Consider the following 14,779-nt stretch of genomic DNA (forward strand, 5'->3'; position numbering starts at 1 on the left):
TACAGATGTCTTTTTTTAATCACATTTTTTTTTATCATGAACTTTTGGAATCTCACAGTGATCATGTAAAACTTGACACAGACCAGCTTCTTTTTGTAAAGATGCAACACCAGAAGTCAAAATATATTACATAATACAGTTTTAATGAGTTGTAATAGTTATAACAAAGGTTGTGATATAAGTCTTTACAAATCAGTATATCAAGATATGATGAAAAAGGAAGAAATGTTTGCCTTATATGTGGTTTTTACATAAAGTGTGTTCTTTGCTCTTGTCTAACTTTAACCAGGGTAGGTGATCTATCCAAAAAATGGTCCTATCCGGTAGCAGTGGGAGCCAAATTTCAAAAGCTTCTTCAAATTTGACCATATACATCTTGTAGTGTTGAGCCTTTCCATTAAACGCCTTAGTAAATATGCGCTGCTGGTTGTAAATGATCTCTAGCTTGGTGCATCAGTGTGTGACACTATGTAGATGTCTGTCTACACTGCTATGTGAGTGCACTGACCAGTGAAACAACAGGGGAGCAAACAGATTAAGTTCAGTTACACATCTGTTATTAAAATAATTGCCTCGTAGAAATAAAACAGGAGTAATCACTACAATGTACAGACACAGGCTGGCACTTTGTCATAAAGTAAAAGCATTAACCATTCTGGTGGGATAATACACAAGCAGCTGGCAGCACTACGTCCCCTTATAAACCCTACACGAGTTTGCCTGATGATCCTCTCCGTCAGCCGAGACTCACTCGGATTTGTTTTGAATTGGACGACTCAAAACAGAAACAAAGAGTAACACGTTCTGTTTCAGAGAAGCGTCACTCATTCTACCGAGATTTTTAGAGAGATGTGTAAAACCTTTATCAGAGTTTTGCTGAGCAGCTAGCACTGGAGAGCTTTTTCGTCACAGTGGGAGACACTTCAGACTTATTAGTGCAGATAAATCTGAGTTTGTACCCTTAGTACATTAGACAAGGTTGCTCGTAGCAAAGTACATGAAATAGCAGTGCTAGGGGTAGCCTTTATTACACTTTAATGACTTACAGAAATGTTGCCTTGATTTTGCCAAAATGTTAAAAATAAATAACATAACCAACTGTGCTAAAGAATTATTCAGTAATCTTGCTAAAATTTAGGTTTAGAATGAAATCTGCAAGTTTTAACCTGAGACAAACAGACAGCCTCCCAAAACCAAAACAAATAATAAATCAATTTCCTGAATAAAAATATTCTGTGGACGTTACTGGTATGACTGATTTTAAAGCATTTTTATAACTATGTAACTCATAATATCTGTGTTTAGTTTAATTCTTCAAGCCATTAATCCTCTATATGGATTAAACCTCTTTTAGATTTTATATATCTATATCTATACATATATGAATGAGAAAAATAGGTTTTAATACACACTTTTTTTTTTTCATGTAAATATCTGCTTCTTTCTTTGCATATGTGTTATCATTTTTGGTAATATGCTCATCTGTGTCCATCTCATAGGCACACCTTACTACAAACTGGTAACTAGCCTCCATGGAAAAGGTCTGTGTGACAGCATTTTCTTATGTGTCAGATCTCCCACTCCTCCTTTGTGGGAAGAATCCCTCTAACTTCAGTGAGACGAGACACCTAAGACAATTAAGGTTTTGACCCATTATATTCCTACGAAATTCTAGTGGAACATCCGCAGTATATTAATCCATAACTACTTTATTAAAAATAATACCCAAGTACAGACTAAGTGCTAAAAGACTAATGAAGACTAATTGCTGCAAAGAAAACACTCTACCTTAGTGTGATGATGTGGATGACAAGCTTTCTAAATATTTACACAACTAACCAGCAAGAATGGGCCTGTAATAATTGTCTAAATATATATTTACATGTATACAAATAAAAAAGCCAAATCCCTTTTCCACTAATAGCAATGGGAGTTTTGCCATTGGCTTCGGTAGAATCAGGAATTTGATCCAATAGAATAGTTTGTCAACTATTACATTTTTCAGGGGAAAATAAAGTGTTTCTTCTATCCTCCTTTTTCTTTTAGAACACAGCTAAGGGAAGGACAAAATTTAAACAACTCCACTGGACTGATTTTATGTTAAAAGTCTAATGTAAACCTACAAAGCAGGAACACTGAGTTAAGGCTTAAAGATGATTCGTTTCTAGTTTTAAGTGGAAGGGTAAGAAAAGTACAAGGCAAACAATTTCTTTGCAGAGAGAAAGTATATTTTGATTACCTCTTCCTTTTATTGTAAAATCATTCCTCACCACACTATCAGTGGACTCCGAGCGTCATTGTTAGCAAGTAAGTCACAAGAACCAAAGCTGAAGTATGGATAAAGCAGCAAGATCATAACACATCAAAGTATCATATACACTGAAGAAATAACTCAGCGTCCTTAGGTGGGCTTTTTTCCTATAAAAATTTGATCTATGTAGAACTTCATTCACATGGACACTAACAATGAGGAAGTATTTGCTTTGGCGGTAGTGGATCGCACATCTGTTGAACTCGTTTTGTCGTTTTTAAACATAAGGTTTCTCTGTGTTGTACAGATGTGAATCAGGTAGCATTTGACTTTTTCCCCCCACTACTGAGGTGTTTGGTGGTCACTCTCTGCTGGGGTACTTGTTTCATTGACTTCTGCCACGCAAATCCATCACTTAGAAGAGCAGGCTTCATTTTTGGACTGGTTTGGTGGGTCTTTTTACACATTATCAGTCAGCATAAATAATAAATCCAGAAAATGTGCTGTATTTGTTGTTGTTTCCTCCATGTGCTTTTCCTCCATCTAATTTAATGTAAACTTCATCTCCTGGCTCCAAGTGAAGCACCACGCTGTTACTGGCATAGTCGTAGTTCTGATCAGCATCCTGAGCAATCGCACTAGCTCGAACCTACATAAAATACATAATGAGCGGTTAAAAAAACTCAGGTGGTTTTTCTTGCATTGTGAACTTAAAGCATATCCTCAACATTCTATTCACCATGCATGAGTTGCCACTTTAAATATCTGGCAACCTATATTTTAGGTTTTTTCCTATGGTTATTGCTTATTTTCTCCTACAACACAACATCTGAAACTAAAGCAATAACACACTCCTTTCTCAGTCATCTGATGAATACACAACTGCTTGATCTCCAGTAAATGTCTGGAGCCTTTTTAAATATATGTGTCAGAATAGCTGGAGTTGGGAGAACTGGATATGATCAGGTGCTAGTTTTACGTTGGTGTAACTTTTATTTCAGGGGGACAAGTGATTGACAATGGTGAGGATCCACAGGGAGCTCCCAAACTGGGCTTTTTCCAGAGGCATTTTATTGTCATATCACTAATAGGATCATCCTGCAGAAAAGAATACAAGAAATACACACCCACCCACACACATGAACACAAGCAGGTAAGGATCCTAATCTGGGTTTGGAAAAACTGCTTTTGCCACATTTCAGTAAGCAAAAATTTAATCTCACTGTGTTTTAAGAGACACAGATTTGTAAAAATCACAGGGAAGTCGCTATTTGCTTTAAGAGATTGTTGGAATTTACGTGTTATTGAGGGTTTTTCATTTGTAACTTTCCCTTAAACATACTTTTTTCACATTTCTCCCTTGCTATTCCGCTACTGATTAAATTTGACATTTTTTGCAAACTGGAAGTAATCTGTAGTTTCAAGATATATGCTGGTTTCCAGCAATGAACAGTCTATGCCATTGTAAGTCTCCAAATCATTTATATATAATTTGACCGTGTTTGGTAAAATATTTAAACATGGTTGTATGTGATTTATTTCAGTGTAACACGTCATCTTCTTGTTGCTTGTCTTTGTTCTAGTGTAGTTACAGAGCAGTAAATGATTTAGTGGCATTGCAAAGCTGAACTAAGTAATAATGCATGACTTGGCGTACTATATGTGGGATTTTATCTCTTCTGAATTGAAAAAATAGGCTATAAGTCACAATTTTCCATGGATTCCTTTCAAAGTTTACATGATAAATTTCCAAATTAAATTTTCATGTGATATGATTTCACATTAATATTGAAATGTTATAAAGGAGGGGGTTCTTTTACCATGCAGGATCTTATGGCATTATGCAGCTTAAAAATCACAGTAGGTGGAAATTCTTTATGCATCCTGTAAGAAGAGTGAGAAAGGCTGCAAAGGCTTGCAGTGCTGTCACAGGCTGCAAATTTAAACTGATACATCGCATGATGATAAACCCCGACTATTTCAGGACTTCTTGATTCTGACTTGCCTGGTATTGTTTACCATTATTGATCTATTTTGCTACTGTTTAAGCAATAATTATTCTAAGCACCGGATGTTTCCTCTGGATTAATGATGGGCAGGGTGGAGTTGAAGGCTCTCTGGGTCATTAACCCTGGAAATACCTTCTAGTGAAAATAAGGGACTGATATGGCTGCTGGCAGTGTAAATAGAAAGGGCAAATGGGGAGGAGTGAAAAGACTATACATGAGGTAGAAAAACTTCCATACAGAACTAGTGTCTTGCATACAGGAAAGCAGATGGCTTTAATATACTTTTCCAATTCCCATTTACATTCTAATGAAGTGCTACTTTGTGGATTTGTATAAAATCTTGTGTTTCTGTGGATAGTAAAAGAGAATGCAAATTATATTAGCGATTATCCTAAAGGAGTCAGCATGCACTAACTGCAACAGCAATGGATATTCCATTTTTAAGATTCTACATAGTATATACTGTCTGAAAAAAAGTATTTTGGGTGTTGAATGCCTAGAAACCAAAGTGCAGCTCTTACTGCCCTGTGTATAGCAGCAAAGGTCCCATAGACTCCAGTATACTATTCCTAGGGGTTTTACCTCCTTGCTTGGTTAGCCAGAGCAATTTCTTTTTAAAGCCTAGGAGAACAGTCTCAAATGAATTCTCAGTGAGTGTACTGCTGCAAGACAGTAACTCAAAATTAAACCATCAAGGGACAATATATTTCTCAAGTTCCATGCAAGTTCTTTCAGGAAGCTCTGCTCTCTGGCTGCACACACGTATTTGCTGAGCAATCTCAGCACTTCCCTGTTCAAGCCTGATAATAATTTAAGTAGCATTAACACCGAAGACCTTGAGGTTCCACATAAGTATTGCTTAGGAGTGATTTTTGATATACACATTCCAATGGTTTGGCTTTTTTCATTGTTAGAAAACACTGAATTTGTAATGTTACCTTTGTCACTCCACAACTTCCAAAATTTCTGAGCTTTCTTACAAATAATACAAAAAGTTAACCGCTGTCACATCAGCATTTAGTGTTTAAGGTATAAATCATAATCCCTGATGGATTAAAACTGTAGGTCCATTTTAAACAGTTTATATGCAGTTTATATTATCTAAATACTTGTCTTGCACACAAATATATACACAGAACCTCTGGCCTTTTTTTTTTCTTCTTTGAATAACTACGAGTTTAATTTGTCTGTCTGGTAATGGAAGTAGCTATATTTGGGAATGGTTAGACTTTAGGACCAATTTCACATTTATAATTGGGTACTTCTTTAAAAGCACTGCTATAAATATATTCAAGATTTGTGAAAAAAAAAACCAGTTTAAAACATTATAAGTAGGGGTAAAAAATAAAGTAGTGCTTTATTTGCAAGTAAAATGGTATTCTCGTACTCGACAAGACTGCCCTTTGTATGAGGATATCGAAGTGAATGTATTGCGACATACTTTGCTTTACTAGTCCTGGTTTATCTGCTGAGACGGTATTTACGGTAGGTATTTTCTAACTTAATTAATTGCCGCTGATGTCCTCATTATTCTGTTTTCACAGTCCTTCTGAGGAGCCATAAACAAAAGGTTAAGTGGCGTATCAGGTTAATTTACCGCCGGCCGCCTCTCCGGTGTGCGCTGAGCACAAAGGGCCGTGAGCCGGCGGGGCTCGGCGGGGGAGGAGATGCGAAAACGAACGAGCCCCTCCGCGACCCGCCCGGCACGGCGGGGACACGGAGGCCGGTGTTCAGACCCACGGATACCGCGTAGACCTGATCATTCCCTATCCCGCCCCGCCGGGCGGCGAACAGCCCGCGGAGAGCCACAGCGCTGGCTCCGGGCTCTCGGAGCCCGGCAGAGCCGACAGACGGCCCCGCAGCCCCCGGGAGCCGGGACGGCTCGGGCAGTGAGGGACCTGTTGAGCGGCCGGTGCTCGGCGGGTCCCTCGCCCTCTCCGCACGGGGGGCCGGGGGACCGTCGGGAGCACCGCGGAGCTCCGGGGACACGGGAACGCCCGGGCACACACCGCACTGCCCCGGGGCACCCAGAGCCAGAGGGATGGCGGTGCTGCTAAGTGCTGTAGGAATTAGAGCCAACCTATCCGCGTTTGTTAACTACGTACGAAACAGGCGCAAAATTGCAAAGGACGGCTCCCCGGAGGCAATGTTACAGGCACAGCCTCTGCGAGCGCGGTGGCAACGTTTATCCTAATTGAAAGGGATGATTCCTGTGTCTTTCAGACAGGTAGCATCACAAGACCTTTAATTATTTCCGTTGTCTCTATCCTGCTGCGGGGGATGCCGACCTGGAGAGCCGTTCCTGGGCTTTCCGGACGCCCGGTGTGTCTCCCCGGCACGATCCATCAGCTGGGGCCTCACCCGGCGCTGGCCCGCCAAGGGCCGAGCTCTGCGGCCGCCGACCTCACTCTGTCACCAGCGCTCCCGGGCAGGGGGAAGCCTCGATCCTCTCCGGGGGCTGAGCGTGTCAAACCCTGGGCCCCGTGGGAGCCCCGTGCCGTGCCTGCTTTCCTCCCACCCACCTCACACTTTCCCTACGCAGTACCACCCTCTCTTGAGCTCACTCGCCGTCCCCAGCTCCCCTTCCTTCGCGGGAAGTTTCCCATTCCCATGCCCGATAACGCCGGGCCGCGGGCCGGGCTCTGCTCATCCCGCGGGGGCAGCGCTGCCTGCGCGCCCGCCCCCTGCCCTCGTCCCGGCAGAACTGCGAGCAGCGCTCCGTGTCCCAGGCGGACTGGGAGCGGCGCCAAACAGCTGCTGCTGTGCCTGCGGGGCGGCCCGGACGGCGGGCTGGGAGAGGCACCTGCGACGCGGCTCTCGGGGAGGAGAGAGCGTCGAGTCTGCATTCTGCTCTACGCGGAACCCCCTGCCCCTCGGTGGTCCTCGGGCACCCGAGGCGGAGCGGGGCGGCGCTGCCCGCAATGTCCCCCATGGCCCCCTCGGGGCTCGCCCCAGCTTAAGCCCCGCTCCCCCTCTTCGCAACCGCGCCGCCTCCAGCGGCCGCCCGGCTCCCCCTCCCCGCCCGCTTCCCGCCTTCCCGCGCCGCTCCGCCCGCTCCCCGCACAGCGCCCGCTCCCTCGGGGAGCCCGGCTCTCCCCGGGCGTCTGCTGCCCTCGCGTTCCCGGCTGCCCCCGGCGCGGCGCCCACCTGGTTGTTCTTGCAGAGGTCGGCCCACATGCTGGTGCCGTCGCCGCCCCGCATGAGCACATGGTACGTGAAGAAGTAGATACCGGGGATGGAGCAGGTGAACTTGCCGGTGGTGGGGTCGTAGTGGTTGCCCAGGTTGGTGACCACGTCGTCGAACTTGAGCACCTCGTAGCCCTCGTGCTGCCGCTTGAGGCCGGCGTAGAAAGCGATCTTGGGGACGGTGCTGTAGGTGGCGGCGCTGATGGCCCCGGCCGCGTTCAGCCCCGGCGCCCCGGGGGGGCCCGGCAGGCCCTGCCGCCCCGGCTCGCCCTTCTCACCCGGCGGCCCCACCGGGCCGGGCGGCCCCGGCTCCCCCGGCGGGCCGCGCGGCCCCGCTTTGCCCGGCCGGCCGGCCTCCCCCTTGGGCCCCTGGATGAAGGTGGGCAGGGACTGCATGAGCCCGCGGTCGGGCGTGGCCGCCGTGCTGGGCGCCTTGGTGCCGCCGTAGGGGTCGCAGACCATGCGGCAGGTGCCCAGCATCTCGTAGTGCGCCGAGGTGCCGGCCGAGCTGACCAGCACCGGGATGAGGATGACCAGCAGCAGCACCATCACCACCCCCAGCGCGCCGGCCGCGATCAGCCGCCGCCTGCTGCCCACCAGCCGGCTCAGCGCAGGGCGATCCTCTTGTCTGCTTTTGGACAAAATCTTGATGGTTGGCGGGGTTCCTCCTCAGAGCCGAAAAAACGCCGAGCCCGTGCGAGCTCGGCTCCCCTGGGGCTCGGCCGCCCTCCCACGGGCCGGCGGTGGCGCGGGGCTCCCGCGGGTCGCGGCGCTTCGCTGCGGCCGCTGCAGCCACCGGGCGGGCGAGGGAGCGGAGAGGGAGAGGAGGGGGAGCTGCCGCCGCGCCCCGACCGCCCGCACTTTTATGCTCCCGCTGGCGATCGACTTTTTTTTTTTGCAGGCTGTGCCAGTCCGAGTCAACTTTCCCTGGAACTTGCCTTTCCTCTCGCGATCGCCCCGCTTGCCTGCTCGCTCTCGCTCTCTCTCTTTTTTTTTTTTTTTTTTCGCAGAGACGACCGTCCTCAGCGGGGACGAGCCTCCCGGCCGCCCCGATGCCCGCCGCTCAGTGTCCGCGCCGCCGCGCCGAAGCCGGAGCCGGAGCCGGAGCCGAAGGGAGAGCGGGATCCTGCCCGGATGCCACCTGCCAGGAGAGGAGGAGGCTGACGAGCGCACTGGAGCAATTTATAGGCACCCAAAAGCGCAGGGGAAAGGGGAGCTGCTTTGGCATCTCATTCCAGCATCTGCTCTGCTCTTCCCACTCGCAGAGAGTTTGGCATTACTCTGTCAGTGTGGGAAATACATATTTTTTTTTCTTTTCTCCCTCCCCCACCCCTCCCGCAAACGGATGAACAGCGAAATCGTGAGCCTCACTCACTAGCTGCATCTTGCGATGACAGCTCTTTCTGGAGCAAACTAAAGGGAAGAGACGTGCTTAACAGCCTCTGGGTACCCTTCAGGTCACCAATCGAGAATTAAAAGGTCAATCCACCTCCTGCTTAATGCTTCCCTGAGGCCACCCTACCATGTTGGTGTTTAATGGGAAATACCGCTTTAAATGTAGGGATGCTTTAGCCATTGTTCAAGTAGAAGTTATTTGAAAATATACCTCCCACAATAATAGAGATTAACATCTCTGGCAATTTTGGATCTCCCTCTTCCCCCTCATCCCAATTACAACCATAAAGACAGAGAAAAAAATAGTTCTTCCTGTGAATTAAAATTGACATACTCATCACTGGCAGCAGTGTTTCCCGGTGTTAAAGACAGCCACTGCTTTGCTTGCAAACTGACACCTAGGGAAAGTGTTCCCTTTTGTTTAGAAGCCAGAGAAAACTGTGGGGCATATGCAAATCAACAGATGCCTGGACCTGAGGAAGAGATCTCTTTGGTTTAACTTGGGGGCAGCAAAGCATTTTGTTAAATCTTGGGGTTTTCTCTTTTCTTTGTGTGCGTGTGCGTGTGCGTGTGCGTGTGTGTGTGTGTGTGTGTTCATGAAAGTCTTCTCCTCCCCCAAGGTCGGGTGAGCACCTCTGTGACTGAGTTGGAAGGTGAATGTGCAATATTAGCAGCGTTGCTGCCGAGAAAATATTAAGGAACTTGTCCTACTCACAGATATAAAAGGTACACAAAGAACTGTTTAAATAAACAAACAGAATTCATTCCTAAATCATACTTCTGTATTCAGGAGCAATGGACGTCAATCAAACGTGGGTGACATTTGCCTGTCAATACAGGGATGATGGCTGGAAAGAGTGTGACTTATTACAGCAAGGCAAGAATCAGAAATGAGCAACAGCAGCAAATAGGACAACAACCAAATAATGGCATCTCCAGCGATGATCAGAGGGCTGTGATCTTGTCTTGGATTTTATTAACACGAATCCCCTCTCCCCTCACCCATTCTCTTTTATTTCTTTTCTATTCCACAACACAAGAAGGTCAAACAAGCAGGCAGTGGGAAACAAAGATTCATTGATTCTTCCTTTTAAGCAGAAATGTCAGCAGCTCCTTTTGCTCTTTCCTGAGAGACTCAAAGGCAGTGAGTGTGTCCATGCCGTTTAGAGATGGGCCAGTCCAGCTCCTTATCTTCCCAGAAAATTCCCGACAAAGCTGCCATTCATGCACTTGTAAATGTCCCTCCCTCCTTTTTTATTATTTTTTAAAATATTTTTTCTTTTTTCTTTCCTCTAATGCTCTGTCTTAAAAAAATTCGTTATCTGGCACTGACACAAACTAGCCGGTTCCCTCAGCTAAGAGCTCCCCCTCAAGACCCGGGAACAATTGAACACACTTGGAGGATTCTGTTCATATCTCATCACTCTCTTTACCCCATAGGAAAGGGTTTCAGCGTTGCTCTTTTTTTCTGAGCAGGAAAAAAAGAAAAGTTAGGCCAGGAGTGACTGGACTGTCTCAGCTAGGCCCTTGAGGGTTTGTATTTAGTCATCCCTAACCCAGGTGGTTTTTGTGACATCAGGGTGTGCATAAAACTCCATTGCAATGTCTGTGTTAACACTGGGCAAAGAGCAGATCTCTTGTCCTCAAACAGACACAAACCTATCATGATCTGTCAAGTCATAGTGATGCTGGATGGCCTACGGGCATCAGGCACACCCTCAATTCATTACTCCAGCTATGATAAGCCTGATTTTTAAAGTGAGGCCCTACCATACCGACCACATTTTCCTTCTTAATAGACACTGTTATCCTCATGCATATCGCCAGGGATGCTCATTCACTCTGAACTGTTGCAGACTTTTTCCCAAAGAAGACAGACAAAAAAATCACAGTCAGAGTAAGCAGAATAGAGAGAACAGGACAAGGAATGGTGCTGGGTTGTCAGTGGGACAACCCAGCTGTTAGCTGGGAACAAAGCCTTGGATTTAGTTACCAGATTATCCTTAGTTCCCAGGGAAAAATTGTATTTTCCAAGAAAACTAAGAATAAGAAACCAAAGGCCTCAGAAGTTATGCACTGGAGGTCTCAGTAGTCTGGTGCAAAGTAAAAAGAAACCTCTTTTTACCACAGAACCCTTGTTTTCCTGAAGTGGTGTGTCAAAACATTGATTTGCTGTAATTAAGGCTTAGGTAGCACTTGTGTTATAATCTCTCCATGCTAAAGGCTAACAGTCCAGATTGACAGTCCATTCTTAATATAACTATTATACCTACATGAGCTGCTGCCAGTTTTAGTGTGTTAAATTTATTTGTATTTTCTAAGCCCTCTTCCAGGCTTGCTCCAGCCATTCAGCATGTTTGCTTCCCTTCCTGTTCTCTGGGCCCTTCAGCATTCAGACGCAGTTGGTGTTCGAGCTGTATCCCCTGCAGCTTCTGCCATTTGGAACAGCCTTCTCGCAGCTCTTACTGACTAATTAATTAATATTTATACAGAAACTGGAAGACGTACAGTATAACATGTATGTCCATTTTACATGTGTGCCATGGTCTCAGCACTAACTTAGGGGAAAACCGAAGAAAACCGCCTAAGAACGTGTTCCCACTGGCACATGGGAACACGTTCTGCAGTCACCAAGCACGAAATGGCTCCTTGTGCCTGCAGTGCTAAATTCAAAGGATTAGCCCAGGGAAAAAATACTCTGTAAAGAAGAGCAACCCTCTACCAACTACAGTAAGCAGGAGTAACGTGGAAAAAGGCATATGCTTACCAAAGGAGGCATATGCTGTGCCAGGTTCATACTGCTTCTGCTCACTCCTATCTGCCTCTGTTTTGCTCTTGCTTATACTTTCACTCCTTTTTATTATTATTTTAAGGAAGAGATTTGAATTTCAGTCTGTTCGAAAATTAAGGCTTTGCTACACTGGACTGTTATAAATACTGGTTTAATGATGTATGTAAAGGTTAGCATTTTAACCTGAATACCAGTGGTACGGTCAAGGAAATACGTGCACTCACTCCAACAGGTAAGTGGGTTCAATGCTACAAAATGAATCATAGAGGGAAAAATATTCATATCAGTATAGGTGGCTCAAAGGGTACCATGGTGACATAGTGGTAACATACTGGTATCCTAAACCATTCTTGATATCCTATTTCAGTTCTGTTCACCTGGTTTGGTAAAATCTCAGCGGTAGCACGTGCATCAGTAGGTCCTGGAAAGCCACATCCTGCACCAGTTTTGGTAGATGCTCATACAGGCAATGTTAACTAAACTCTCACAAAACTTGTTTTGGTCAGCATGACTGAAGACCATCTGTGTTTATAGTGATGCAAGATGCTGTATTCTTAAATAAAATCAGGATTTTCATGTTCATGGAAGGAAAATCAGCTTTTGCACATAAGAGAAAAAAAATGCTTTGCTGATTTTTTTGAAGCTTTTACCTGTCCTTTGGAACACAGGAAGTCCTTCTGCAGGGTATTCTCTGCTACTCAGAGATTTAAGCCCTCTTTGTGTGTGCAATTTGAAATATTCTAGATTATCACAATTAATAAAGCTCTTTGAAAATCAGCTTCTGAATGCAAAGACAAACAGGAAAATGATCCAAAGAAATTGTGTCCAGCGTTAAAAGGGTTACATCCACTTTTCAAATCCAAATGAGGGGGGAATGCAGGGAGGGCTGTCACTACAGTGACAGGGCTCAACAAGGAGAATTTGCAAATAAATTCGAGATATCTCTTCCTTTTTAGTTTTTAATCTGAAAAGATCAGTCAAACGTGACTGGTTACTGGGGGAGGGGGGACAAAATTAAAATGGGAAGATTGGAACACAAGTCATGCATATCATGTTTTGACTGGTGAATTACCGCAGATATAAAAACGTAACTGCATGTGTAAAAATAAGTCTTAAACACATAGGGAGCTAAAGATTACACATTCAGCTGACAAAGTTTAAGAATATAAAATAATCATATATGACACCTGGTAATTGCCAACATAAATAGCAGTAATTAACCATAAAAGATGCTCATAGTTGCAAGTGCCCCTGTTTATTCCAAAGATTAAAACACTAGTTGCAAGCATAAAAGATTGTTCTTTCAGGTTTCTTCTTTCCCATGCACCTGCAAGCCTGCTGCTTTCTGTCTTCTCTCTATTTCATCCCTCCAGAGCCGTGATCAAAGGGGCAAATACAAAGCTGTAGTGCATGGGAAAGTGTACAGTCAACCTTGGCAGTTTTTTTGATCATGATGATAGGACTTCTCCAGCCCCAGTGGTGCCTGACCAGTTGATTGCTCTTGCATGGGTGATGGCATGGAACTGCTAAAGCTGGACCTAGGCTCATTTTCATGGTCTCTGGTAAAGCTGCACCCACTGAGATCCTTTTTCTGATCTGTCTGCCCTTCCAAGTGGCAGGTCCATGCTTTCCTTTGCAGGAGGAGCTGGGATCTGGACAGTTTCTGGAGAGGTTTCAAAGAGCCATGGTGCTATGAAGGTGTAATTGAGCAATGCTTGCACCACCCAGTAAATTTCTCCTCCATAAATAGCCTCAGTTTGCCAATAAGTCCATTGCATTTCAGGAACTAGGTCTCCAGCAGTGAGGGTTTTTAACACAGTACTCCCACTCAGCTTTCTTTACAGAAGCCTTGGCATCCAGTGCCCTCAGAGACCATGAAAGTATCTGCTTGCAGCAGGGTCCAGCTCACAGTCTAGGTCAGCGGTATTTTCTGAAAACACCCTTTTTCTCTACACACCCCACCTTTCCCTTCCTGTAGAATAGGTATTTTAACTCATTACCCTCTTTTAATGTAGAAGTCTTGGCTTCTGCAGCTGCCTATGTAACCACAACAATGGTGGCAATGTTTTCCTTGTAGTCTTTCTGCTTGATTCCTCCCGTTTTAAACTCCTTTCTGATCAAAATCTATAACAGATAACCTGTCATAAACAGGCACAGAAGAATGTACAATGTTCATTAATAAAGCCCAAAATATAGAGATATTCCTAACTGCTATTAAATCAAGGAGTATTGCTAATGGTGAAGGCTACAATGTCGGCATCCTTATGAAGATGTAAATAGTAAATACAAAAGGATGGAAGATAAATGCCTCTAACATGGGAGTAAGATTAAACCACCACTTTGTCCCTGCTTAAAACTATACCAATAAGCAAAGGCATATATCATGTTGCACTTGTATTAAAAATTATGTCAGTAGTTAGAGTCAATCAGGAAGAGATTTCCAGATGATTCGCCCATGAGAATGATTTTGGTTACCTTTGAAATGGTTATTATACTGCCAATGCTATTAAAGAGAGATGTTAGGGGAAAAAAGGAAGAGCAGAGACAAGCTTTTCTAAACTGTCATCTGCGATTTACCCTTCCTTCTCCAAACCTGAACGACTCCCTTTCCATTGTTCTACCAATCCAGCAATCTTCTGTCATTTCATACTGGAGTCCTTTATATTCATCAGGAGGTTGATGGATGGGCAATAAGAATGGATAGCTGGGAGTGGAAAACTCAAAATTAAAATCCCTAGAGTGGCAAGATGCCCAAGAGATTTATTCTTTCTTCTGTCATCCCCTCAACTGAATTTCTTTTTGTGCCTGATTATTGATTTCTGGAGTAGTTAATGGTGTAATTTACTTCACAAGTTGCAATTACTTCTGATCATTCATTTTTCTTCCTAACTGTTCATTAGTTAAAGCAGGAGACCTTTTGATCCCAAACAATGTTCCCTACAACAAAATGGCATACAGTGGACTTTGGTGTGATACTGCAAGACGCTGAGTTTTTGATTATTATGGTAAGGAACTGTGCTCAGAATTTTGTGGAAGTTGGCCTTGTATTCTTAAAAAAGGCATGTTGCAATATTTTTCTGCAGGTTTGATCCATCACAAATTAAGCATGACTCCACTGAAGTAAGTTGTAAAATGAGATGTTAACTA

The 14,779-nt window shown here is 44.7% G+C and overlaps 1 protein-coding gene across 1 annotated transcript; it reads right to left on the reverse strand.

The window, feature by feature from the left end:
* Nucleotides 1-122: 122 nt before the first annotated feature.
* On the reverse strand, nt 123-8,780 carry C1QL3 (complement C1q like 3). Its single transcript, XM_027901628.1, has 2 exons — nt 7,408-8,780; nt 123-2,900 (listed from the first exon to the last, which is right to left on the reverse strand). The coding sequence occupies exons 1-2, from the start codon at nt 7,993-7,995 to the stop codon at nt 2,721-2,723; spliced, it is 768 nt and encodes a 255-aa protein (XP_027757429.1). The 5' UTR covers nt 7,996-8,780; the 3' UTR covers nt 123-2,720.
* Between the last annotated feature and the right edge of the window lie 5,999 nt (nt 8,781-14,779).

This window comes from Empidonax traillii, unplaced genomic scaffold, assembly GCF_003031625.1.
Source record: "Empidonax traillii isolate 1590-97213 ecotype Southwest subspecies unplaced genomic scaffold, ASM303162v1 scaffold801:size538433, whole genome shotgun sequence".
NCBI classification, from domain to species: domain Eukaryota; kingdom Metazoa; phylum Chordata; class Aves; order Passeriformes; family Tyrannidae; genus Empidonax; species Empidonax traillii.

Bases quoted from the DNA above. Each gene is read 5' to 3' on its own strand.
- C1QL3 (XM_027901628.1), bottom strand. From the start codon at position 7,995: ATGGTGCTGCTGCTGGTCATCCTCATCCCGGTGCTGGTCAGCTCGGCC. The intron at 2,901-7,407 runs GTGGGCGCCGCG...TATTTTATGTAG, and splicing joins ACCTCTGCAAGAACAACCAG to GTTCGAGCTAGTGCGATTGC.